The sequence below is a fragment of the Leuresthes tenuis genome, unplaced genomic scaffold (assembly GCF_036924035.1).
Source record: "Leuresthes tenuis unplaced genomic scaffold, fLeuTen1.0.hap1 SCAF_21, whole genome shotgun sequence".
Classification (NCBI taxonomy): domain Eukaryota; kingdom Metazoa; phylum Chordata; class Actinopteri; order Atheriniformes; family Atherinopsidae; genus Leuresthes; species Leuresthes tenuis.
In genome coordinates, this window is record NW_027325375.1 from 7,138,715 (window position 1) to 7,164,171 (window position 25,457).

The window sequence follows — 25,457 nt, forward strand, 5'->3', positions numbered from 1 at the left end:
TTACAGGTTACATAGAAATGGAGAGGGTACAGTGCCCTGGGGTGCTCCTCTGCTGCTGACCACTCTCTCAAACACACATCCCTTGAGTGTGACATACTCTGCTCTGTTTGTCAGGTACTCACTATCTAGGCCATTCTGGAGGTATCCACCATCATTTTAGAGAGCTTCTCACATATCGGTGTAACTTGAATTGTATCAAAAGCACTAGAGAAATCAAAGAAAAAGATCCTCACCGTGCTGCTTGTTTTTTGGAGATGGGAGTGGGCTCACTGAAGCAAGTAGAAGCACGCAGAAAGTCCTGGGTTCAACCCCCAGCGGAACCAAGCTTCAGGACTCCTTCACATGTAGCTGGAGTCTAAAAGCAGTGGCTTAATACCTTTCTCTTATATAACTGAGGTTTACAGGTTACATAGAAATGGAGAGGGTACATTGCCCTGGGGTGCTCCTCTGCTGCTGACCACTCTCTCAAACACACATCCCTTGAGTGTGACATACTCTGCTCTGTTTGTCAGGTAGTCACTATCTAGGCCATTCTGGAGGTATCCACCATCATCTTAGAGAGCTTCTCACATATCGGTGTAACTTGAATTGTATCAAAAGCACTAGAGAAATCAAAGAAAAAGATCCTCACGTGCTGCTTGTTTTTTAGAGTGGGCTCAATGAAGCAGGTGGATGATGGCATCTTTTACACCAACAGCAAGAAAATAAGCAAACTCTAGCGAATCCTGAAAGATGTTAACTTGTAACCCTACAAGAGCTAATAACGCTCTCTCCTGGACTTTCATGATACGGGATGTTAGTGCAACTGATCTGTTATGTTGGGCATGGATGGATGGGATTTTCTTTAGCCCCGAGAAAAGGCAGGGTGTCTTCTGCAGCACCTGAAATTTCTCCTGATTGGGGCTAAGCTTGAACATAAGAAGTAGAGATACAAGTGGTTATTCCATACAGGCCTTCGGAACCCTGGGGCTCATATCGTCTGAAATTGCAGCCTTGTTCCAGTTCAGTTACTCCAGCTTTCTCGTCACCTGACGACTGTAGACGGACAGGCTGGAGGTTGAGGCATGCCCACTTCATTGGCTCTGTCCAGACTTTCATTTGTCAAGAACCCCTTCCCTAAGAGCTTGTGATTTTTTTTACAGCCCGATTTTTCCTATAAAAACAAATCGACCTTTCTTTGTAAATCAGGTTTAAAACAGAAAGGTCCAGTTAGATGTACTGATATTCTCAATACTTAGAGTGCTTTTTTTTCAAACTAAAAGTAGTGTGCACCTCTCCAAACGAGCATGGTGAAGGAGTTATGCACTTAGTACTGATCTTCAGTCTATTATCAGTTTCCACCATGTTAAACTTTTCAGAGCTATTTACTTGTACTTCACTGATGTTCAGTTGCGTCAGAAAATTGTCTTTCCAGAACACTGGAATGGAGGTTGTCCCTTTGTCAGCTAAGATGTAGGGTTTCCAGGTTTCCATGACAACAGCCGCATGAGGTTCTGTAGTGTAGCGGTTATCACGTCTGCTTTACACGCAGAAAGTCCTGGGTTCAACCCCCAGCAGAACCAAGCTTCAGGACTCCTTCACATGTAGCTGGAGTCTAAAAACTGTGGCTTATTTCCTTTCTCTTATATAACTGATGTTTACAGGTTACATAGAAATGGAGAGGGTACAGTGCCCTGGGGTGCTCCTCTGCTGCTGACCACTCTCTCAAACACACATCCCTTGAGTGTGACATACTCTACTCTGTTTGTCAGGTAGTCACTATCTAGGCCATTCTGGAGGTATCCACCATCATTTTAGAGAGCTTCTCACATATCGGTGTAACTTGAATTGTATCAAAAGCACTAGAGAAATCAAAGAAAAAGATCCTCACCGTGCTGCTTGTTTTTTGGAGATGGGAGTGGGCTCACTGAAGCAAGTAGAAGCACGCAGAAAGTCCTGGGTTCAACCCCCAGCGGAACCAAGCTTCAGGACTCCTTCACATGTAGCTGGAGTCTAAAAGCAGTGGCTTAATACCTTTCTCTTATATAACTGAGGTTTACAGGTTACATAGAAATGGAGAGGGTACATTGCCCTGGGGTGCTCCTCTGCTGCTGACCACTCTCTCAAACACACATCCCTTGAGTGTGACATACTCTGCTCTGTTTGTCAGGTAGTCACTATCTAGGCCATTCTGGAGGTATCCACCATCATCTTAGAGAGCTTCTCACATATCGGTGTAACTTGAATTGTATCAAAAGCACTAGAGAAATCAAAGAAAAAGATCCTCACGTGCTGCTTGTTTTTTGGAGTGGGCTCAATGAAGCAGGTGGATGATGGCATCTTTTACACCAACAGCAAGAAAATAAGCAAACTCTAGCGAATCCTGAAAGATGTTAACTTGTAACCCTACAAGAGCTAATAACGCTCTCTCCTGGACTTTCATGATACGGGATGTTAGTGCAACTGATCTGTTATGTTGGGCATGGATGGATGGGATTTTCTTTAGCCCCGAGAAAAGGCAGGGTGTCTTCTGCAGCACCTGAAATTTCTCCTGATTGGGGCTAAGCTTGAACATAAGAAGTAGAGATCCACTTGGTTATTCCATACAGGCCATCGGAACCCTGGGGCTCATATCGTCTGAAATTGCAGCCTTGTTCCAGTTCAGTTACTCCAGCTTTCTCGTCACCTGACGACTGTAGACGGACAGGCTGGAGGTTGAGGCATGCCCACTTCATTGGCTCTGTCCAGACTTTCATTTGTCAAGAACCCCTTCCCTAAGAGCTTGTGATTTTTTTTACAGCCCGATTTTTCCTATAAAAACAAATCGACCTTTCTTTGTAAATCAGGTTTAAAACAGAAAGGTCCAGTTAGATGTACTGATATTCTCAATACTTAGAGTGCTTTTTTTTCAAACTAAAAGTAGTGTGCACCTCTCCAAACGAGCATGGTGAAGGAGTTATGCACTTAGTACTGATCTTCAGTCTATTATCAGTTTCCACCATGTTAAACTTTTCAGAGCTATTTACTTGTACTTCACTGATGTTCAGTTGCGTCAGAAGATTGTCTTTCCAGAACACTGGAATGGAGGTTGTCCCTTTGTCAGCTAAGATGTAGGGTTTCCAGGTTTCCATGACAACAGCCGCAAGAGGTTCTGTAGTGTAGCGGTTATCACGTCTGCTTTACACGCAGAAAGTCCTGGGTTCAACCCCCAGCAGAACCAAGCTTCAGGACTCCTTCACATGTAGCTGGAGTCTAAAAGCAGTGGCTTAATTCCTTTCTCTTATATAACTGAGGTTTACAGGTTACATAGAAATGGAGAGGGTACAGTGCCCTGGGGTGCTCCTCTGCTGCTGACCACTCTCTCAAACACACATCCCTTGAGTGTGACATACTCTGCTCTGTTTGTCAGGTAGTCACTATCTAGGCCATTCTGGAGGTATCCACCATCATTTTAGAGAGCTTCTCACATATCGGTGAAACTTGAATTGTATCAAAAGCACTAGAGAAATCAAAGAAAAAGATCCTCACCGTGCTGCTTGTTTTTTGGAGATGGGAGTGGGCTCACTGAAGCAAGTAGAAGCACGCAGAAAGTCCTGGGTTCAACCCCCAGCGGAACCAAGCTTCAGGACTCCTTCACATGTAGCTGGAGTCTAAAAGCAGTGGCTTAATACCTTTCTCTTATATAACTGAGGTTTACAGGTTACATAGAAATGGAGAGGGTACATTGCCCTGGGGTGCTCCTCTGCTGCTGACCACTCTCTCAAACACACATCCCTTGAGTGTGACATACTCTGCTCTGTTTGTCAGGTAGTCACTATCTAGGCCATTCTGGAGGTATCCACCATCATCTTAGAGAGCTTCTCACATATCGGTGTAACTTGAATTGTATCAAAAGCACTAGAGAAATCAAAGAAAAAGATCCTCACGTGCTGCTTGTTTTTTGGAGTGGGCTCAATGAAGCAGGTGGATGATGGCATCTTTTACACCAACAGCAAGAAAATAAGCAAACTCTAGCGAATCCTGAAAGATGTTAACTTGTAACCCTACAAGAGCTAATAACGCTCTCTCCTGGACTTTCATGATACGGGATGTTAGTGCAACTGATCTGTTATGTTGGGCATGGATGGATGGGATTTTCTTTAGCCCCGAGAAAAGGCAGGGTGTCTTCTGCAGCACCTGAAATTTCTCCTGATTGGGGCTAAGCTTGAACATAAGAAGTAGAGATCCACTTGGTTATTCCATACAGGCCATCGGAACCCTGGGGCTCATATCGTCTGAAATTGCAGCCTTGTTCCAGTTCAGTTACTCCAGCTTTCTCGTCACCTGACGACTGTAGACGGACAGGCTGGAGGTTGAGGCATGCCCACTTCATTGGCTCTGTCCAGACTTTCATTTGTCAAGAACCCCTTCCCTAAGAGCTTGTGATTTTTTTTACAGCCCGATTTTTCCTATAAAAACAAATCGACCTTTCTTTGTAAATCAGGTTTAAAACAGAAAGGTCCAGTTGGATGTACTGATATTCTCAATACTTAGAGTGCTTTTTTTTCAAACTAAAAGTAGTGTGCACCTCTCCAAACGAGCATGGTGAAGGAGTTATGCACTTAGTACTGATCTTCAGTCTATTATCAGTTTCCACCATGTTAAACTTTTCAGAGCTATTTACTTGTACTTCACTGATGTTCAGTTGCGTCAGAAGATTGTCTTTCCAGAACACTGGAATGGAGGTTGTCCCTTTGTCAGCTAAGATGTAGGGTTTCCAGGTTTCCATGACAACAGCCGCAAGAGGTTCTGTAGTGTAGCGGTTATCACGTGTGCTTTACACGCAGAAAGTCCTGGGTTCAACCCCCAGCAGAACCAAGCTTCAGGACTCCTTCACATGTAGCTGGAGTCTAAAAGCAGTGGCTTAATACCTTTCTCTTATATAACTGAGGTTTACAGGTTACATAGAAATGGAGAGGGTACATTGCCCTGGGGTGCTCCTCTGCTGCTGACCACTCTCTCAAACACACATCCCTTGAGTGTGACATACTCTGCTCTGTTTGTCAGGTACTCACTATCTAGGCCATTCTGGAGGTATCCACCATCATTTTAGAGAGCTTCTCACATATCGGTGTAACTTGAATTGTATCAAAAGCACTAGAGAAATCAAAGAAAAAGATCCTCACCGTGCTGCTTGTTTTTTGGAGATGGGAGTGGGCTCACTGAAGCAAGTAGAAGCACGCAGAAAGTCCTGGGTTCAACCCCCAGCGGAACCAAGCTTCAGGACTCCTTCACATGTAGCTGGAGTCTAAAAGCAGTGGCTTAATACCTTTCTCTTATATAACTGAGGTTTACAGGTTACATAGAAATGGAGAGGGTACATTGCCCTGGGGTGCTCCTCTGCTGCTGACCACTCTCTCAAACACACATCCCTTGAGTGTGACATACTCTGCTCTGTTTGTCAGGTAGTCACTATCTAGGCCATTCTGGAGGTATCCACCATCATCTTAGAGAGCTTCTCACATATCGGTGTAACTTGAATTGTATCAAAAGCACTAGAGAAATCAAAGAAAAAGATCCTCACGTGCTGCTTGTTTTTTGGAGTGGGCTCAATGAAGCAGGTGGATGATGGCATCTTTTACACCAACAGCAAGAAAATAAGCAAACTCTAGCGAATCCTGAAAGATGTTAACTTGTAACCCTACAAGAGCTAATAACGCTCTCTCCTGGACTTTCATGATACGGGATGTTAGTGCAACTGATCTGTTATGTTGGGCATGGATGGATGGGATTTTCTTTAGCCCCGAGAAAAGGCAGGGTGTCTTCTGCAGCACCTGAAATTTCTCCTGATTGGGGCTAAGCTTGAACATAAGAAGTAGAGATACAAGTGGTTATTCCATACAGGCCTTCGGAACCCTGGGGCTCATATCGTCTGAAATTGCAGCCTTGTTCCAGTTCAGTTACTCCAGCTTTCTCGTCACCTGACGACTGTAGACGGACAGGCTGGAGGTTGAGGCATGCCCACTTCATTGGCTCTGTCCAGACTTTCATTTGTCAAGAACCCCTTCCCTAAGAGCTTGTGATTTTTTTTACAGCCCGATTTTTCCTATAAAAACAAATCGACCTTTCTTTGTAAATCAGGTTTAAAACAGAAAGGTCCAGTTAGATGTACTGATATTCTCAATACTTAGAGTGCTTTTTTTTCAAACTAAAAGTAGTGTGCACCTCTCCAAACGAGCATGGTGAAGGAGTTATGCACTTAGTACTGATCTTCAGTCTATTATCAGTTTCCACCATGTTAAACTTTTCAGAGCTATTTACTTGTACTTCACTGATGTTCAGTTGCGTCAGAAAATTGTCTTTCCAGAACACTGGAATGGAGGTTGTCCCTTTGTCAGCTAAGATGTAGGGTTTCCAGGTTTCCATGACAACAGCCGCATGAGGTTCTGTAGTGTAGCGGTTATCACGTCTGCTTTACACGCAGAAAGTCCTGGGTTCAACCCCCAGCAGAACCAAGCTTCAGGACTCCTTCACATGTAGCTGGAGTCTAAAAACTGTGGCTTATTTCCTTTCTCTTATATAACTGATGTTTACAGGTTACATAGAAATGGAGAGGGTACAGTGCCCTGGGGTGCTCCTCTGCTGCTGACCACTCTCTCAAACACACATCCCTTGAGTGTGACATACTCTACTCTGTTTGTCAGGTAGTCACTATCTAGGCCATTCTGGAGGTATCCACCATCATTTTAGAGAGCTTCTCACATATCGGTGTAACTTGAATTGTATCAAAAGCACTAGAGAAATCAAAGAAAAAGATCCTCACCGTGCTGCTTGTTTTTTGGAGATGGGAGTGGGCTCACTGAAGCAAGTAGAAGCACGCAGAAAGTCCTGGGTTCAACCCCCAGCGGAACCAAGCTTCAGGACTCCTTCACATGTAGCTGGAGTCTAAAAGCAGTGGCTTAATACCTTTCTCTTATATAACTGAGGTTTACAGGTTACATAGAAATGGAGAGGGTACATTGCCCTGGGGTGCTCCTCTGCTGCTGACCACTCTCTCAAACACACATCCCTTGAGTGTGACATACTCTGCTCTGTTTGTCAGGTAGTCACTATCTAGGCCATTCTGGAGGTATCCACCATCATCTTAGAGAGCTTCTCACATATCGGTGTAACTTGAATTGTATCAAAAGCACTAGAGAAATCAAAGAAAAAGATCCTCACGTGCTGCTTGTTTTTTGGAGTGGGCTCAATGAAGCAGGTGGATGATGGCATCTTTTACACCAACAGCAAGAAAATAAGCAAACTCTAGCGAATCCTGAAAGATGTTAACTTGTAACCCTACAAGAGCTAATAACGCTCTCTCCTGGACTTTCATGATACGGGATGTTAGTGCAACTGATCTGTTATGTTGGGCATGGATGGATGGGATTTTCTTTAGCCCCGAGAAAAGGCAGGGTGTCTTCTGCAGCACCTGAAATTTCTACTGATTGGGGCTAAGCTTGAACATAAGAAGTAGAGATCCACTTGGTTATTCCATACAGGCCATCGGAACCCTGGGGCTCATATCGTCTGAAATTGCAGCCTTGTTCCAGTTCAGTTACTCCAGCTTTCTCGTCACCTGACGACTGTAGACGGACAGGCTGGAGGTTGAGGCATGCCCACTTCATTGGCTCTGTCCAGACTTTCATTTGTCAAGAACCCCTTCCCTAAGAGCTTGTGATTTTTTTTACAGCCCGATTTTTCCTATAAAAACAAATCGACCTTTCTTTGTAAATCAGGTTTAAAACAGAAAGGTCCAGTTGGATGTACTGATATTCTCAATACTTAGAGTGCTTTTTTTTCAAACTAAAAGTAGTGTGCACCTCTCCAAACGAGCATGGTGAAGGAGTTATGCACTTAGTACTGATCTTCAGTCTATTATCAGTTTCCACCATGTTAAACTTTTCAGAGCTATTTACTTGTACTTCACTGATGTTCAGTTGCGTCAGAAGATTGTCTTTCCAGAACACTGGAATGGAGGTTGTCCCTTTGTCAGCTAAGATGTAGGGTTTCCAGGTTTCCATGACAACAGCCGCAAGAGGTTCTGTAGTGTAGCGGTTATCACGTGTGCTTTACACGCAGAAAGTCCTGGGTTCAACCCCCAGCAGAACCAAGCTTCAGGACTCCTTCACATGTAGCTGGAGTCTAAAAGCAGTGGCTTAATACCTTTCTCTTATATAACTGAGGTTTACAGGTTACATAGAAATGGAGAGGGTACATTGCCCTGGGGTGCTCCTCTGCTGCTGACCACTCTCTCAAACACACATCCCTTGAGTGTGACATACTCTGCTCTGTTTGTCAGGTACTCACTATCTAGGCCATTCTGGAGGTATCCACCATCATTTTAGAGAGCTTCTCACATATCGGTGTAACTTGAATTGTATCAAAAGCACTAGAGAAATCAAAGAAAAAGATCCTCACCGTGCTGCTTGTTTTTTGGAGATGGGAGTGGGCTCACTGAAGCAAGTAGATGATGGCATCTTTTACACCAACAGCAAGAAAATAAGCAAACTCTAGCGAATCCTGAAAGATGTTAACTTGTAACCCTACAAGAGCTAATAACGCTCTCTCCTGGACTTTCATGATACGGGATGTTAGTGCAACTGATCTGTTATGTTGGGCATGGATGGATGGGATTTTCTTTAGCCCCGAGAAAAGGCAGGGTGTCTTCTGCAGCACCTGAAATTTCTACTGATTGGGGCTAAGCTTGAACATAAGAAGTAGAGATCCACTTGGTTATTCCATACAGGCCATCGGAACCCTGGGGCTCATATCGTCTGAAATTGCAGCCTTGTTCCAGTTCAGTTACTCCAGCTTTCTCGTCACCTGACGACTGTAGACGGACAGGCTGGAGGTTGAGGCATGCCCACTTCATTGGCTCTGTCCAGACTTTCATTTGTCAAGAACCCCTTCCCTAAGAGCTTGTGATTTTTTTTACAGCCCGATTTTTCCTATAAAAACAAATCGACCTTTCTTTGTAAATCAGGTTTAAAACAGAAAGGTCCAGTTGGATGTACTGATATTCTCAATACTTAGAGTGCTTTTTTTTCAAACTAAAAGTAGTGTGCACCTCTCCAAACGAGCATGGTGAAGGAGTTATGCACTTAGTACTGATCTTCAGTCTATTATCAGTTTCCACCATGTTAAACTTTTCAGAGCTATTTACTTGTACTTCACTGATGTTCAGTTGCGTCAGAAGATTGTCTTTCCAGAACACTGGAATGGAGGTTGTCCCTTTGTCAGCTAAGATGTAGGGTTTCCAGGTTTCCATGACAACAGCCGCAAGAGGTTCTGTAGTGTAGCGGTTATCACGTGTGCTTTACACGCAGAAAGTCCTGGGTTCAACCCCCAGCAGAACCAAGCTTCAGGACTCCTTCACATGTAGCTGGAGTCTAAAAGCAGTGGCTTAATACCTTTCTCTTATATAACTGAGGTTTACAGGTTACATAGAAATGGAGAGGGTACATTGCCCTGGGGTGCTCCTCTGCTGCTGACCACTCTCTCAAACACACATCCCTTGAGTGTGACATACTCTGCTCTGTTTGTCAGGTACTCACTATCTAGGCCATTCTGGAGGTATCCACCATCATTTTAGAGAGCTTCTCACATATCGGTGTAACTTGAATTGTATCAAAAGCACTAGAGAAATCAAAGAAAAAGATCCTCACCGTGCTGCTTGTTTTTTGGAGATGGGAGTGGGCTCACTGAAGCAAGTAGATGATGGCATCTTTTACACCAACAGCAAGAAAATAAGCAAACTCTAGCGAATCCTGAAAGATGTTAACTTGTAACCCTACAAGAGCTAATAACGCTCTCTCCTGGACTTTCATGATACGGGATGTTAGTGCAACTGATCTGTTATGTTGGGCATGGATGGATGGGATTTTCTTTAGCCCCGAGAAAAGGCAGGGTGTCTTCTGCAGCACCTGAAATTTCTCCTGATTGGGGCTAAGCTTGAACATAAGAAGTAGAGATCCACTTGGTTATTCCATACAGGCCTTCGGAACCCTGGGGCTCATATCGTCTGAAATTGCAGCCTTGTTCCAGTTCAGTTACTCCAGCTTTCTCGTCACCTGACGACTGTAGACGGACAGGCTGGAGGTTGAGGCATGCCCACTTCATTGGCTCTGTCCAGACTTTCATTTGTCAAGAACCCCTTCCCTAAGAGCTTGTGATTTTTTTTACAGCCCGATTTTTCCTATAAAAACAAATCGATCTTTCTTTGTAAATCAGGTTTAAAACAGAAAGGTCCAGTTAGATGTACTGATTTTCTCAATACTTAGAGTGCTTTTTTTTCCAAACTAAAAGTAGTGTGCACCTCTCCAAACGAGCATGGTGAAGGAGTTATGCACTTAGTACTGATATTCAGTCTATTATCAGTTTCCACCATGTTAAACTTTTCAGAGCTATTTACTTGTACTTCACTGATGTTCAGTTGCGTCAGAAGATTGTCTTTCCAGAACACTGGAATGGAGGTTGTCCCTTTGTCAGCTAAGATGTAGGGTTTTTCATTTTAGAGAGAGCTTCTCTCTTCTCTCTAGATAGATAGATAGATAGATAGATAGATAGATAGATAGATAGATAGATAGATAGATAGATAGATAGATAGATAGATAGATAGATAGATAGATAGATATATAGATAGATAGATAGATAGATAGATAGATAGATAGATAGATAGATAGATAGATAGATAGATAGATAGATTCTTTATTGATCCCGAAGGAAATTCAAGCATCCAGTAGCAAAAAAATAAAAAATAATGGAACATACATTAGGATCTATACAAAAATTATTACAAACTAAGAAGTAACTGTAGAAATAAAATGTTTTGTACAGCTATAAATTATTTACATATATAAAGTGACCGTAGAACTAGCAGAAGTACCACTGAGCGCTGTTGTACAGCCTGATGGCCAGAGGGACAAAAGAGTTCTTGAGTCTGTTGGTGGAGCAGGATTGAGACAGCAGTCTGCCACTGAACACACTCCTCTGCCTGATGAAGGTGTTGTGCAGAGGGTGGACCGCAGTTTGTCAAGAGTCCTTCTCTCTGCCACTGTCACCAGAGAGTCCAGCTCTGTGCCCACCACTGAGCCAGCTCTCCTCACCAGTCTGTCCAGTTGGGCAGAGTCCCTCTTCTTGCTGCTACCTCCACAGCAAACCACAGCGTAGAATAGGATGCTGGTCACCACCGACTGGTAAAACAAATCTGCAGCAGTTTTTTGCAGATGTTGAAGGACCCCAGTCTTCTCAGATAGCACAGACGGCTCTGTCCTTTCCTGTGTACAGAGTTTATGTTTGCTGTCCAGTCCAATCTGTCATCCAGCTGCAGCCCCAGATATTTGTATGTCCTGACCACCTCCACATCGACCCCCTCGATGGACACAGGTTGGAGCTTTGGTTTCTTCCCGAAGTCCACCACCATCTCCTTTGTCTTGGAGGTGTTTAGCTGTAGGTGGTTGGACCTGCACCACCCCACAAAGTCCTCAACCAGGCTCCTGTACTCCCCCTCCCGTTCATCCTTGACACAGCCAACTATCTCAGTGTGATCTGAATATTTCTGCATGTGGCAGAGCCGAGAGTTGTACTGGAAGTCAGGTGTGTACAAGGTGAAGAGGACGGGAGAGAGCACAGTCCCCTGTGGTGCACAGTCTCTTGTTTTAAATCTAGACTTAAGACTAAACTTTTTTCAGACGCTTTCTGTTAACTTTTCTTTGTTTCCAATGTTTTATCTTGTATTATGTTTATGTTCATGTTTATATGCTTTTATTGACTATTTTCTTTCTGTTTTAGTTATCTTATTTTTTTATTATCATTTTTATTTTTACTTTTAATGACCATCACGCACTTACTGAGTGACTGCGTGTTTGTGTATATCTGTGTGAAGCACTTTGAATTGCAGCTGTGTATGAAATGTGCTATATAAATAAACTGGCTTGCCTTGCCTTTCGTTGTCTCCTTTGAGGTCCGTTTTTAACTCTTTTATCGCATTAATTACTTCACCTTGACCAACATTAATTGAGGCGCTCCTCATGCTATTGGTAGATTGATCCAGTTCGATAGTATATTCTTTCTTTTGTGTCCTTTCAATTATTTTATTAGAAATACATATATGGTACCAACCTTGGTAGATCTAGAGACATTGTTCTTGAAACTTTAATATGTGGTCTTTAGTTACAACTTTGGTTGCCATGACCTCAATTTGGTTACATTTGACTTGCCGTTACAGACATGAAGATGACAAACAGCTTTCTGACTGTATTTTAGATGTCTGTTTATTGATGACATGCAAAATAAACTCACAAATAGAAAAAAAAAACATTTAATACACAACTAAAAAGAAGTTACCTAATTCCCATTCCACATTCCACTATGGCATTATATATCTCCATTTGATTAGACACTCACTGAAATCATACTGTTCAGGCTGGAACTGAATTAGCAACCGTGTCATCATATACATTAAGTATTATGCGCATACACAGCAGTTTGTCTGTTAGGGGGAAATTGCACTTCTGACTTCTATATTCTCCATAGATTGAGAATCAGATATTTATTTTTGGAAATGACCTCTTTCTCTTTCTTTTTTGAAACCCATACCAGGTATCATGGCTCACCCACCCAATCAGTCAAAGCAGATTGCCACCTTTCCATAGTCTGCTGGAGCTCTCATCCAATTAAAAGGGAATTCTTTCTCTCTACTTTTTCTCCACCACCCTGTGGATGCTTCGGACAAGTAAGGATTTGATTTGATCCATTGGTTTCCTCTGCTGGACAACTTATTATGAATTGGCATTAAGTTAATACAATTGTAAAGAATTAGACCAAATTTTAATATAATGAATTTGATTATTACTTGATTAATTTGGACTATATCTAAATTGACTTGCATTGAACTTGTGTTCCTCTATACAGTGCCTTGACAATAACTTTGTTGTGAATTGGTGCCCTATAAAGTAACTAACTTTAAATGTTTATTATTCAGAAACTCAACATTGCAAGGAGGGTACAAAAAACTCTCATTTGAGAATTTCATATTTTATTGAAGTTTATATAAAATTCAAATACCATGGACTGTCCTTTGAAATGGTATCACTGTTAAGTCATCTATTAGAACTAAAAAAATGCTAATATTATATCACAAAATATTACAATATAGTTTCTGAATTTCGTTGAACACAGTAGATAATGTCACGCAAAGCAGAGCAGTAACACAGTAGCATTTTCATGACAAATAAGCCACTTTCTTTACACTTACAAATGCATCTTATCACCACACATTTTGGACTTCCTGTAATCAACTACAGCAATGATATGTGGTAAACCCAAATACAGGGTTCAAAGTCTTTTAGAAACTACTTAATTATATTCCTTTGAAAGAATGCTTTGAAACAACACATTTTTCAATGTTTCCTGTTAAAGCAGAAGTTAGGGAGGTTGCCTCCTGGCAAAAGCCCAAACTATTCTAATCAGCTCTAGTAGCCTGATAAGGCTTTGCCAACCCTTTCACATCAGTTCTGCCTAAATTCAAAATTAAAGAGTGCATTTTTATTTGACGTAAGTTCATACTCCTTGAGGGTAAGATGGCTTAAAAACATTTTTGAATAGTTTTCCTGGAAATTACTATAGCTAAAATAACACAAATAATAGGTACAAAAGTACTTTTTTGTCATTCAAAGGCCAGATACTGGTGTCTACATGTCATAGTGTCAGACAGATAAAAAAGATCACTTAAAGATGCCACGAGGACTAAGCTTCATTTGATCAAAAACTGAAAAATGTTGTAAAAATATAGAAAATGGTTTTCAGATCCCTCTCGACTTCAGGTAGAAGAGCTGGACCACTAATACCCCTTTTCGACCAGGTGCTGGTGCTGGGTTGGTTCTTGAGCCAGTTAAGAGTTGGTTCAACTTTGTTTGAGTGGGCAAAACAAAAAGAACTGGTTCTAAGCTAGTTCTTACAACTAGGTGCGGACCAGCACTGGAACCACTTTGGTGGAAAGGAGCATAATTCAGAAGCAGTAAATAATAGGATGGTGTGAACTACCATTTGCTGCATTTTGGAGAGTTTTAACTTATGGACTGTCAGGTATACTTTTGGGAGGCATGGGCAGGAGACCCAAGTGACTGGCTAAGAGAATGGGTGTATTTTGGGGAAGTGGTGTAGGATGGCGGCTTTTCAGGTTCAGAAGGAGATCCAATACCGTTGCTAGAGGAGTCATCCATGGAGGGATCCTGCAAACAAGAGCCCAAATCTATTTGTTATTTGAATCTGCCTTTTCTGAAATATGATTTGTTCTATACAGAAGACATGCGGAGTCCCTGACTCACTGTGCTTTCAAACAGGCAAACAAATCTCAGCACTTGGTTTTTATTTAAAGCTAAAATTCATGGTTTATAAACTCGTACAATCACTGTGTCCTTGCAAAGGCAATTATTTGTGACATACACAAGATGAAATCTGTGTTAGCTGCAATACACCATCTCCGCCTTTCATGTAAATTGATAAATTAGCTTGACAAGCTTGGGCCCTCAGCTTAATCCAGTCCATAACAGCTTCAGTCTCAACACCGAAGAGCTTTTGAACAACAATAAATAATATATTACAAGTTAATGACCAAAATGTGTTGCATTGTTGTTCTCAGGGAGCATAATTACCATAGCTGGAATGTGTATGATTCCTAAAATTCTTCCAAAACAAAGATCTGTGTGACGTTTTGAATTTGCAGAAAACTCTGATTCAGAAATGAGCTATTGAAGATCTGGGTTAATAATTTGATTGAAGTAATTGATGTTTTATGTGATTATATGCCCACGTACGCATTTAAAGAGGTTACTTCATCAAAAAAACACTAAGGACACTAAGGACAGAAGATTGGATCATGCCCATATGTGTGTTGACTCAGGAGAGATACATTTGAATGAGAAAAGTTGATCTACAGCACAAAATACTTGAGAGATTTACTGAGGCATTCAATTCCATAATATTGTGACTTCCATAAGTGGTGCCTGATATTTTTTGTGTGTGTGTATTCCATAAATTCTTATTATAAGATTTAAAGGAGTCCCAGCTCTTCTCTTACTAAAATAGATTGTTAAAAATACATGAAATATAATTGGGCACATGTGGGAAGTAAAGCAGGTCTTAACTCCTTTCCTAGATAAAAGATTTTCTAAAGACCCATGGCTGTACTCACTGTGTTTTCTGTGATTAATTTGATACCTTGGTCAGTTAAGCTAACAAGGCAGATCTCAGAATCTTTGCGTAACAGGGTCGACAGCTATTATTAAATCTTTCTAGGTTTTAATGAACTTTATAGGAACAAGAGCTCTCTGCATTACAAATGTTAAGCACACACAGCAGCAGTCAGTCACATACTGCAATACTTTTAATATCCTTTTCTAGCAGCCTGCACTGCAGCTATGCAAATCATATTAGCCAGTGTTCCAGCAGAGCTAATTATGATGTGCCTGCTGAAAACAAACCAGGAATCCCAATTATCAAGCATTTGCAAATCAAAATAAGAGTAGTGATGAAAGAGGTACCTTTCGCTGGAGGATATAAAGTGAAGTTACTGCATTAATCCCATTATGGTCTGTCATTTTTGGTAGCACATCATCTGTGATAAAGAACAATACATTGGACTGTTATTCATACACACTGCCACATGAAAAGCAAACAGTTGACAAATGGGTGCAGCTGATTGGGCTTTCCAAAACCCATCTAATGCCTGGAATAAGACCCCAAATCCCCATGGACAGACGATGCAGACATTCCTGTCTCTGGGTAAGCTTTGAACACTGACGAGGACAGAGCAGGAATATTATTTGTTTCACCAAGACATGGCTGCAGGAGCATATACAGGACTCCAACACTTCTATCTGACTTTCAAACTATATGGGCAGACAGTGGCATTAGAAATAGTGGCAAAAGAAAAAGTGGAGTTGTTACAGTGCTTGTTCACAACAGATATATCATGGATATGTCACTGTGAAGGAGAGAACCTGTGCCCAGGACGTCAAACTGTTAGATGCCAAGTTATTTTGATAGTTGTACATGCCTCATCCTGTGCTGCTGCTGTAGTTGCCCATGATGCATTTAGCTCAGTCGTTGCCAGGTTACAAACGTAATATCCCAACGCATTCAACTCAGTTCAAATCAGTTTTATTTCAGTTTATTTATAAAGAACCAGATCACAACAAAAGTTATGAAGTCATAAATGTAGTCTTGCATTCATTGCAATCTTTGGAGATTTCAACTACATAACCCTCTTTCCTACTCTTCCAACATTCCAATGGTTCGTTAACTGCACCTTTAGGGAAAATAAAAAGGTAGATTTATTCCATTCAAATGTATGGGAACTTTTTAACTGCAGAAAAATTTCCCACAAATTTGTTCTGGATGTGAAATCATAAAAACCATTGCTAAATTATATTAACACAGCATATGAAATGCATAATTTGTATTAATATCTATTCATGTTTTACTTGTGTCAGTTACTTCAATATAGTTACCACTGCTGCAAGTACGCACATCTGGTTCTGGTCTCTGGCATCACAATGTGACAAAGGTGCTCCCTGACTTTTAAAACATTTCTTGTGAGAAATGTGATTCAGAGCTCAATGAGAGGCCTTGCTCTGACCTGAACCTGATAGATGAGCATGAGCAAGGACTAGCATTCTCCTCTCATGGCACCAATCACACAGACCTCACAACCTCTCTGTACCAACAGCTTCCCCGTCACACCTTCACAATGGTATCCTCCACCTCAGTCATATATCTTAAAACAGCTTTACCAACATGTCCTCCAACATCAGGACACACTGAGACCCCCTCTGCCTCCTCCTCCATCCTGGCTGTCTCCATCTGAGAGAGACCTAACCAAAACAAGGTTGCAGCTCCAATGGGTGTCAGCCCCAGGGTCCTGAAGACCTGTACTAAATAGATATGCATCATTCTACAGAACCTTTTCAACCTCAGCCTGAGTCAGGAGAACGTTCAAGTGCTTTAGAAGACATCCTGCCTTGCTTTGGCACTTAAAAAAATTCTCATCCATCTGCCCTCAGTGACTACAGACCAGTTATCCTAATATCCCATATTATGAAAGTTCTGGAGAGACTGTTATTGGCTCAACTAACTACAGTTAGTTATCGTCTGGGGGTATGTGTTGAAGATGCTATCACCTATCTGCTTCAGTGAGCCTTTTCTCATCCGGACAACCCAGGCAGATGAAAGAGAGCTTAAGAAAGACAATGATATTCTTTGAATTCTCCAGTGTTTTTAATACAATTCAGTCGATATGGTGATGCTAGAAGCTGCAGAAAATAGAGGAGGAATGCCTCCACAATCTCCTGGATGATTGACTACCTGGCAAACGGCCACAGTTTGTGAGACTGAAGGGCTACGCTTTTGACAATGTGGTCAGTCACACAGGAGCACCACAGGAGACTGTGACATGGCGTGACAACAATCTCCTTATCCTGAATGTAACCAAGATAAAGGATATAATTGGGTGGTTTAGAAGGACCAGGAGTAGACTTTGCAGCCATTTGGTGGGGCAGCAGCACCAGAGCCAGTGACTCAAAGAAATAAACTGATAAAGAAGGCTGCTCTGTGCAGGGGACTTCTCTGTGTTGAATATGCAAAGATTAATGTTCTATAAGCTCCTCAACATAATGGACAACACTGCACACCTTCGACAAAACATAAGGATGAAAGAATAAAGGGTTTCAGTCAGAGGATTCTTCAGCTCTGCTGTAACAAAGAACGGTACAGGAGGTTTTTTATAATGTTACTGATGCTTTATGTTGCAAAAATTATTTGACTTTTTGGGAATAGGAAAAATTATTCAAGTCAAGTAACCTTTACACGTAATGTTTGTATATTTTTTCACACTTTATGGTAACCAAAATCAAAGTGAAAAAGATACTTTACCATCGTGATTGATGGGTATGTGATGAGAGTGGTCATGAATCCTGGAGAGAGGCTTTCTGGGTTGCTGTCTTGGATTTAGACAACAAAATTGTTAAATGTTTAAGGCTTGCTTATTTGTTGTTAATGGTAGGCTTTTAAAAGTATGTATTTGTGCTATTAAGGGTTAACTCAAAACTAAATATCAAGTCTTACTTTTTTGAAGGAGTCCAGCAGGCGCATACTGTCCCCAAGGTGATGAGAAGGAAGATTCCACCAGTGGAAAGGATGATATAAAGGGAACTTCTTTCTGATGTATGATTAAAGTTAATGAACAACACATAGAAAACATTCATGGGCAATGAAGGTTTAATGCTGAATAAATATATTTCTGAGTAAAGCTACATTCAGTCATGCTAGTATCTGTATGTATCTGTTTCTGTATCTGTATGTATGTATCTGTATGTATCTATGCAGCTGTATGGCAGTGTGGACTGTATGTTTCTTGTTTCAGTCCACACTGTAGTATATTAACAACTGTTCAATGAATTGTCATGTCATTTTGTCCAGATAACTATGGTTCACAGGTGATGATCCACTGTTCCTTTGAAAATTGCAACAAACTTTTGACAAACCCTCTTTGACATGCTGAGGTTGATATTTTCAGAGAAATATTTCCACAACTATCGGTTGGTTTGCCATGAAATACAGTTGTCATTCATGACCCTTCTCTTAATACATTTTCATTAAGCACTATCGTCAGATCAACACTTTACAGTGTTGCCATTTACTATTTTATTGTATTTAATAGATCCATTTCCATTCCATATGACATAGCAAGAATGTCTCATTTTGTTAAGTGCCTGTAACTTTGCCTCATCTCTCTTCATGTCTCTTGTTGCCTCCTCTGCTCACATCTCAGGTGGAAGAGACTGATACACGAGTGGAGTCAGGAGGGGAATCAAGTGTGTTCAAATTGGGAAATGGGAGAAGGGGCACGTGACAACCTATTGTAATGACGATATTTCTTTTGACTTTTGAATTTTAATAAAATGACAAAATATTTATGAAAATGTATAATATACCTCTGAATTACACATTTAAGGTCTGCACTCTGGAAGTCTGACTTGACACTTTTAGCTGATTCTGTCATGTGTTTCTGAGGTTTTCCAACTGTGTCTCTGAGTAAGGATCACACTTTCATTCTGCTTGACCATGTCAATATGTATTGCAAGATGTAATTAAGTACTGCCTGCACTGTGACAAACAAGTCATCACTTACTGTACACAGCCAGTCTGATAGGCAGGCTTGTCATATTGCCCACAGGATTCTCCACTACGCAGCTGTAGACGTCATCATCTACCATCAACACCCGCGTGATGGTCAACAGCTTCTGATCAGGTGACAACACAAACCTCGTCTGATTGGTCAAGGGCTTTCCACCCTTGAACCACCTGTATGTTGTTCTGGTTCCATTGTCATGGGAGCAGTTGAAGATGACGTTTTCACTGAGTTCCAGTACTGAAGAAGCCTCCATGTCGATGAAGGGCCTGGATATAGGCTCTGGGTAAAGGTGAAAGCAGAAAAAATGGATTTTGATATATATAAATATTGATGGATGGATGTATGGATGGATAGATATAATATGATGCAATATGACAAAATGTTAACATTGAAAATCAATTTTATAAACCAGGAAATTAGTATCCGATTGTATAATTATTATTGTTTTAATTACTTACCCAAACTAAGTTATACTAAGCCTGTTTTAAAAGATTTTTGCTAAATTTACAGAATACATCTTCATGTAGCAATACATCAGATGTTGACATCATAACCAACATAGGAAAATGCTGAACTGCTCATCATCATGGAGGTAGATGTAGATTAGGTTTATGTAGGGAAAAGAAAGAGGAAAACATCCTTCGTACGATTTATTGAGCCTTGACCGTGGAATTGCGACCTTTAACACAGTTTACCAATGTAGCTATTATACTGTCTGTCATAAGATTGAATTAATAACATTGATAAGATATTGAGATTTTGTGCATGGACACACAGCATATCAGTGTATTGTAGAGCTTGATTGGAATTATAGCATTAGTTGGTGAGAGGGAGTTTTCCAGATGCTGACTGTCTGGTGACAGTTAGACAGTAGATTATACTAGGTAAGCATGTGCCACAGATTGTCTCACAGTAAGCAACACAAAATATTGCAAATGTCTCCCTTTTTTTGTGGACAAAGCCCAGTTTCTTGTAGTCCTTTAATTTCCTTCATTTTGAATAGACCTGTACTCCATAAAATATTCAAAAAACATTGTTATCTTTGTAGTTGTACTGTAACATTCTGAGTGATAATGCACACCTAAAGATTTTTTTTCATGCAGTCTTTCTAGTTGACTTCTCCCTGTCTGTTTTGTCATCTCTTCCTGCAAAATATCAAATATTTTTCAGCCTTGATTTGTGTGCTTCAAAATGGTACTCGAACAATGCCCATTTGTGTTAATGGTTTGCCATTTGTGTAGATCCAAACACAAACTTTGAACTGACAGGTGACAATTACAGAAATGTACACATTGTTTTACACATTTTTAATATTCCTACTTAGCATAACTTCAAAGAATACACCTTAGTCTGACCAGAAAATGTTCTCCAGTGTCTCTAAAAATACTTCAAAGATGTGAAAACATGAAATAACAGTTTACTATAATATTAATATTGATAGACAAGCACTGATATGTTGAACAGGCTCCCAGATTTGTTTAGCTTCTGTCTTATCTGCTATGTAACAAGCAACATACCAGCACAGTCAAATGATTAATGGATTATGGTGAACTCATAAGATTCCAAGCATAGCTCCTCCCACCTACAGGCAGATCAGCAACCTCATCAGCCAAAGAGAAAATACCTCTGTGGATGCGTAAGGCCTTTAAATCTGCCCAGTCGTCAGAATGTCGTCACAAACTCTGAACAATTCAGCATTGTGAGGAATAATATGGGTTTGTCATTGCAACCCCCCCCCCCCCAAACAAAAAATAAAGACTACAGAATGCAGTAATTTCAAAATCTCAGAAATCAAAATTCCATTCAACACAGAAAAGATAACATGCTGAAAATGTGACATTTCACATCTCAAAAAGTTGAGACAGGGCCTGTTTTACCACTGCGTATCATTCCCTCTTCTTTTACCAACAGTCTGTAAACATCTGGGAACTGAGACCAGTAGTTGGACCTTTGAAAGAGGCATGTTCTATTATTTTCTGATATAGATTTCTAGCCGCTCAACAAATCTGGGTTATCTTTGTTGCATATCAAGTTTCATTATGAACTAATTGTTTTCAGTTGGCAAAAGTTTTGGACTGCATGCAGGTCAGTTCAGCAATTCTGGACAATTCTACTAAGAAGCAATACTGATCTTCATGTAGCGATACATCAGAAGTTGATGTCATGACCAACACAGGAAGACGTTGAATTGCAATTCATCATGGAGGTTGATGTAAGTCAAACCTATTTAGGGAAAAGAGTGAGGAAAACAGCCTATGTACAATTTATTGAGCATTTACTGTGGAACTGCAACCTTTAGTGCTGTTTATCAATGTATGCTATCAATGCTATAGTATTCAGTCATAAGATTGAGTTAATAGTATTGATAAGATATTGAGATTTTGCATTTCTATACTATCAGAGATGCAGGATTTTTTACTGAGCGCTGATAACAAGTTAGATGGTCCCTCTAGTCATTCGTCCAGAGAATGCTGTGTTCATGATTTACAAATAGAATTTCAAATTCTGGTGTGTCTGACTATTGAACTATAGAACAGTTTTCTGCTTTGCCTCAGTCCATTTTAAAAGGGCTTTGGCTCAAAGAAAATGGCATCTTTAGAAACCACACGTGCCTTCTCTCTTGCATGATGGACCTTTGGCCTGCATTTGTGGAGCTCGCAGTGAACTGTGCTCGCAATTGGTCAAATTTTTTTGCAGACTCTTCAGCCTTTTATTTTTGAGAGACTCTATCTTCAAGGTGCTCTTTTTGTATCTATTTATGTTACTGACTTGTTGCCAATCAACCAAAATATTTGCAAAAAGTCCCTCCAACTTCATTTTACAGCCTGTTGTTGTTCCCGTCTCAACTTTTGGAGATGTGTTGCTAGCATCAAATTCAAGGTTCGCTAATATCTTTTGGGAAATAGTAAAATTTTTCACTTTCAATGTATGACATGTTTTCTTTATTGTGAATAAAACAAAGATTTACGAGATTTACAAATCAATGCATTCTGCTTTCATGTACATTTTACAAAGCGGTTGTGCAAGAGGGTAAAATAGGATTTCAATTTCAATAAGTGAATGTTTGCAAAATTTTCTTTGAGGAAAACTTTCTCTGTACACTGGTAGTACAGAAAAATGGCTGTGTGTACTAGAACAGCCGATTGATTCCAGTCCAGCATGGATGTTTCTAAACATATGATCCATATGAGTTTTTCAGTTTGTTTCTCTCAGTATGAACTGCTATTAAGGGACCTGAGGCTTGCAAGGTAGCAACATTTTTGGCTAATGTACATTGTCTTTTTTACCTGAAGGCATCACTCATGGAAATCTAGCATCCCTTCAGTCAAGACTAAATCTTAGAATCTGAGTCAAGTCATCAATAATCAAACTTAATTTGGTCTGTGGTCTACGGTATGTCAAAGACCAAATCGTGTTTCTTGAAGAATGCTGAAGAGAGTAAACTGAGTTTTAAGGCTTACAATACCCTGACAAATTGAGATCTACTACTCTTACCATCCACAGTGAGAGTGATGCTGCCCTCTCCTGTAAAGGTATCATCTGTTATGGAGATCTCCACATCATAAGTTCCATCATCAGAGAGTCTAAGGTTGTGGAGAAGTAGAGTACCATTCTCAAATACCAGGATGCGGTCACGATACTCTGGCCTCAGGGTCCCAATGATCTCTGTTCCAATTGACTGGACAACAGTGACAGACTTTTCCCTCTTGAGCTGCCACTTAATGACCGGGGAGTCAAAGCTGAAACTGTTGTAGCGGACCGAAAGAAGGGCCTCCCCTCCAACTGCTCCTTTAATGAGAGTGTTGGGAATAGTCATATTCACTGCCACCACTTCACCTGCAGAGAAACACAAATAAGAGTTTCAGCCATTTTGATTTCCATGCTTACCCGGTTCAAACTTAGCACATCTAAATGATACTATCTCACACTGTGGTCATCTCACTGTGGTCATCACAGGTTGACAGATTTTAGTGAATGATGATATTGCGTGACACATCAGTCCTGATGCATCTCCACAGCTGGATCAACATTTTTAAATAACAGAACATATTTTTTATTAATGCATTATCTATCTAAGGGCTATCTTAATAAACTCATGAAATAAGGCCACCTTAGCTGATAAGCAAGAGTAGAAAGTCTTGTTAAATACTCTGATACTGAGAAACTGAAAATGGAAAAAGACATGACTGACAAACATAATGTGCCCTATCAACTTTCTTGTCCATTTTCTATGGTTTGTTTCAGAAAACAAACTATCTTGATCATATCTTAAGTCTGCAGCTCAAAGAATACAGATATATCTATGCTAGATGTCCATCTGTCCAAGTACTATTAGTATTTCTATTGAAATCAAGATAACTGAATTAGTTTTAAGTTAGTAGTGTAGAATTTCACAACATCTAGTGGTGAAGTTTCAGATTGCAAGAAACTGTTGATGTTGCATTGTGCACTGTGAAATTATCAGTTAGCAATGTTACTTGTACATAAAGTGTGCAATCTACTGCAGAGGCTTTATGAGCAATCATTGTTGAAAGTTCTCGCAAAAAGGCAGTATGTAAAGTAGATGTCACTGTTCATTGTGTGTCTGTTTTGTGCAAATATAATAACATATATAGTAGTTCAACAAAGAGTAACTTCAAAATAAGTGATGCAGACACCACAACACATCACTGCTGTATACACAAGCCAGTTTGCATGGCAGATCCCCATTACCATGGTAACAGCTGTCAGTTTCTGGGATGGGCCAGCATGAGCAAACAAAAGTGAGGATTGTTTTGTTCAAATTTCCTTCTTGGCAGTTCATGAAAAGAGCAATGGGAGAAATACAGATGCCATGCTAGCTTTGCAGAAACAGAGCAGCTCAGTGACTCACAACAATAGCAGGACAGTGATGACACACAGTCACAGCTGAAAACATCTGAAAGCACTAGTTCTGGTACAGCCTGCAGGGACAATTATGGTATTACTTACAAGGGGTGGGCACACACAGCCAACACCCACACAGTCTAATACAATCCAATACCCTGACAACAAATACAATCTTTGTCAGAGCTTTAGTCAGTTTAACTAGTTGCCGTAACATTGCCAAAGGCTGTAACAACTGAAGAAATTATCAGAAACCTATGACTATATTATTTTGTGTCAAATCGTTATCTTGTTTTGTTTAATACATAAATAGAATTACACTTTATTACAAAGTTGTCTTCCCTGTCTTTTCCCCCACAATCCACTATAAAACTAAAAACATGAGTGCAAAACATCTTGTAATTCTTGAGTTCAGCAACAGAACATTGATAAGAAGTAAAGGGGTTATTTTCAAATGAATATAATGTTAAGACATTCATATTAAGACCGTTATACAAACAAATGTATTTTTTCTTATTGCAAACAATGGACGGGACACTTAAACTTTTTATTTACTATTTTTAACCAAAAGCATTTGATCTGCTTGTGCAGAAAATGAAAGAAGAATGCTACATACCTGAATTGAAGAAACCAAAACATATGAGCAATAAAATCAGGTAAATATTTTTGGCTTTCGAAGAAATGTCCTTCTCTGCCTGCATCTTGGGTCTCAAGCTTTGTTTTGCTGCCAGACAGTCAGCATGATTTGTGACTCTGGGCAGGACGGAGGACACAGTCATTCATTCAGGCTGTGCTGGCACTGAGTACATCTTGTTCTCTAAGAGCCACTGCAACGCTGGGAAAAAGTCTGTGTGTTTGGATTTCTGTTTTAGGAATTCATTAGCTTTGTATTTTTTCATGGAAATAAATACTAAATCAGTTCTTTGATAAAAGATACATTTGACTGTGTCATGAGAGACTTTGGTGTTCATCACCTCACAAAAAAGTGCAGAGGTGGTGAAACATCTGTGACTTAGAAGTCTTTCAGCTTTAAAAGTGGTGGCTCTAAACTAAGAGGGTAAAGCTGAGGGTCACTCTATGACAAAAAAGTACACTTGGAATCATGAATTAAATAAAGTTAATGTAATATTACTGATTAAATTAAAAGAAATGTAAAGTAAATGTGAATAAAAAAACAATGATTATCAAATCATAAAAGCCCTGTATACATTTTATTTTAGAACAAAGATAACTTTTCAAAGTGTGAACTCAGAATCTTTACTAATCTATTTCAAACATATGGCAATTTTGAAATTTGAAATAGCAGTCTCATTGCTGTGGTTTGGGTGGAATCCTGACTGGAAGATACCAAAACAATTGTTCTGTGTCAAGAATTTGTTCAACTCTTGAAAAACAGCTT

General features: G+C 40.2%; 1 protein-coding gene and 6 non-coding genes across 8 annotated transcripts; 6 read left to right on the forward strand and 1 right to left on the reverse strand.

Annotated features, from left to right (window-relative positions):
• The first annotated feature begins 1,489 nt into the window (after positions 1-1,489).
• Positions 1,490-1,562, forward strand: trnav-uac (transfer RNA valine (anticodon UAC)). The gene has a single exon. It is a non-coding gene; the product is annotated as a tRNA-Val (tRNA).
• Positions 1,563-3,126: 1,564 nt separating this feature from the next.
• On the forward strand, positions 3,127-3,199 carry trnav-uac (transfer RNA valine (anticodon UAC)). Its single transcript has one exon. It is a non-coding gene; the product is annotated as a tRNA-Val (tRNA).
• A 1,564-nt stretch (positions 3,200-4,763) lies between these two features.
• trnav-uac (transfer RNA valine (anticodon UAC)) lies at positions 4,764-4,836 on the forward strand. The gene has a single exon. It is a non-coding gene; the product is annotated as a tRNA-Val (tRNA).
• Positions 4,837-6,400: 1,564 nt separating this feature from the next.
• Positions 6,401-6,473, forward strand: trnav-uac (transfer RNA valine (anticodon UAC)). Its single transcript has one exon. It is a non-coding gene; the product is annotated as a tRNA-Val (tRNA).
• Positions 6,474-8,037: 1,564 nt separating this feature from the next.
• On the forward strand, positions 8,038-8,110 carry trnav-uac (transfer RNA valine (anticodon UAC)). The gene has a single exon. It is a non-coding gene; the product is annotated as a tRNA-Val (tRNA).
• Positions 8,111-9,284: 1,174 nt separating this feature from the next.
• On the forward strand, positions 9,285-9,357 carry trnav-uac (transfer RNA valine (anticodon UAC)). The gene has a single exon. It is a non-coding gene; the product is annotated as a tRNA-Val (tRNA).
• Positions 9,358-12,275: 2,918 nt separating this feature from the next.
• LOC140280238 (hepatic and glial cell adhesion molecule-like) lies at positions 12,276-24,802 on the reverse strand. Of its 2 annotated transcripts, none has more exons than XM_072375541.1 (7): positions 24,675-24,802; positions 22,688-23,029; positions 19,190-19,471; positions 18,124-18,217; positions 17,932-17,999; positions 15,543-15,616; positions 12,276-14,231 (listed from the first exon to the last, which is right to left on the reverse strand). In XM_072375541.1, the coding sequence occupies exons 1-7, from the start codon at positions 24,757-24,759 to the stop codon at positions 14,082-14,084; spliced, it is 1,095 nt and encodes a 364-aa protein (XP_072231642.1). In that variant the 5' UTR covers positions 24,760-24,802; the 3' UTR covers positions 12,276-14,081. The 2 variants fall into 2 exon arrangements, 1 of the variants encoding a protein (XP_072231642.1); XR_011909394.1 differs by having other exon boundaries at positions 14,141-14,231; positions 18,124-18,213.
• Positions 24,803-25,457: the final 655 nt, after the last annotated feature.

What these genes read in the sequence shown, in the direction of transcription:
- LOC140280238 (XM_072375541.1), bottom strand. Translation starts at nt 24,759, where the DNA reads ATGCAGGCAGAGAAGGACATTTCTTCGAAAGCCAAAAATATTTACCTG. An exon ending in TGCTGGACTCCTTCAAAAAA is followed by an intron (nt 18,000 to 18,123) that starts GTAAGACTTGAT and finishes TCTAAATCCAAG; the next exon opens with ACAGCAACCCAGAAAGCCTC. An exon ending in CATACCCATCAATCACGATG is followed by an intron (nt 15,617 to 17,931) that starts GTAAAGTATCTT and finishes TCTTTATCACAG; the next exon opens with ATGATGTGCTACCAAAAATG.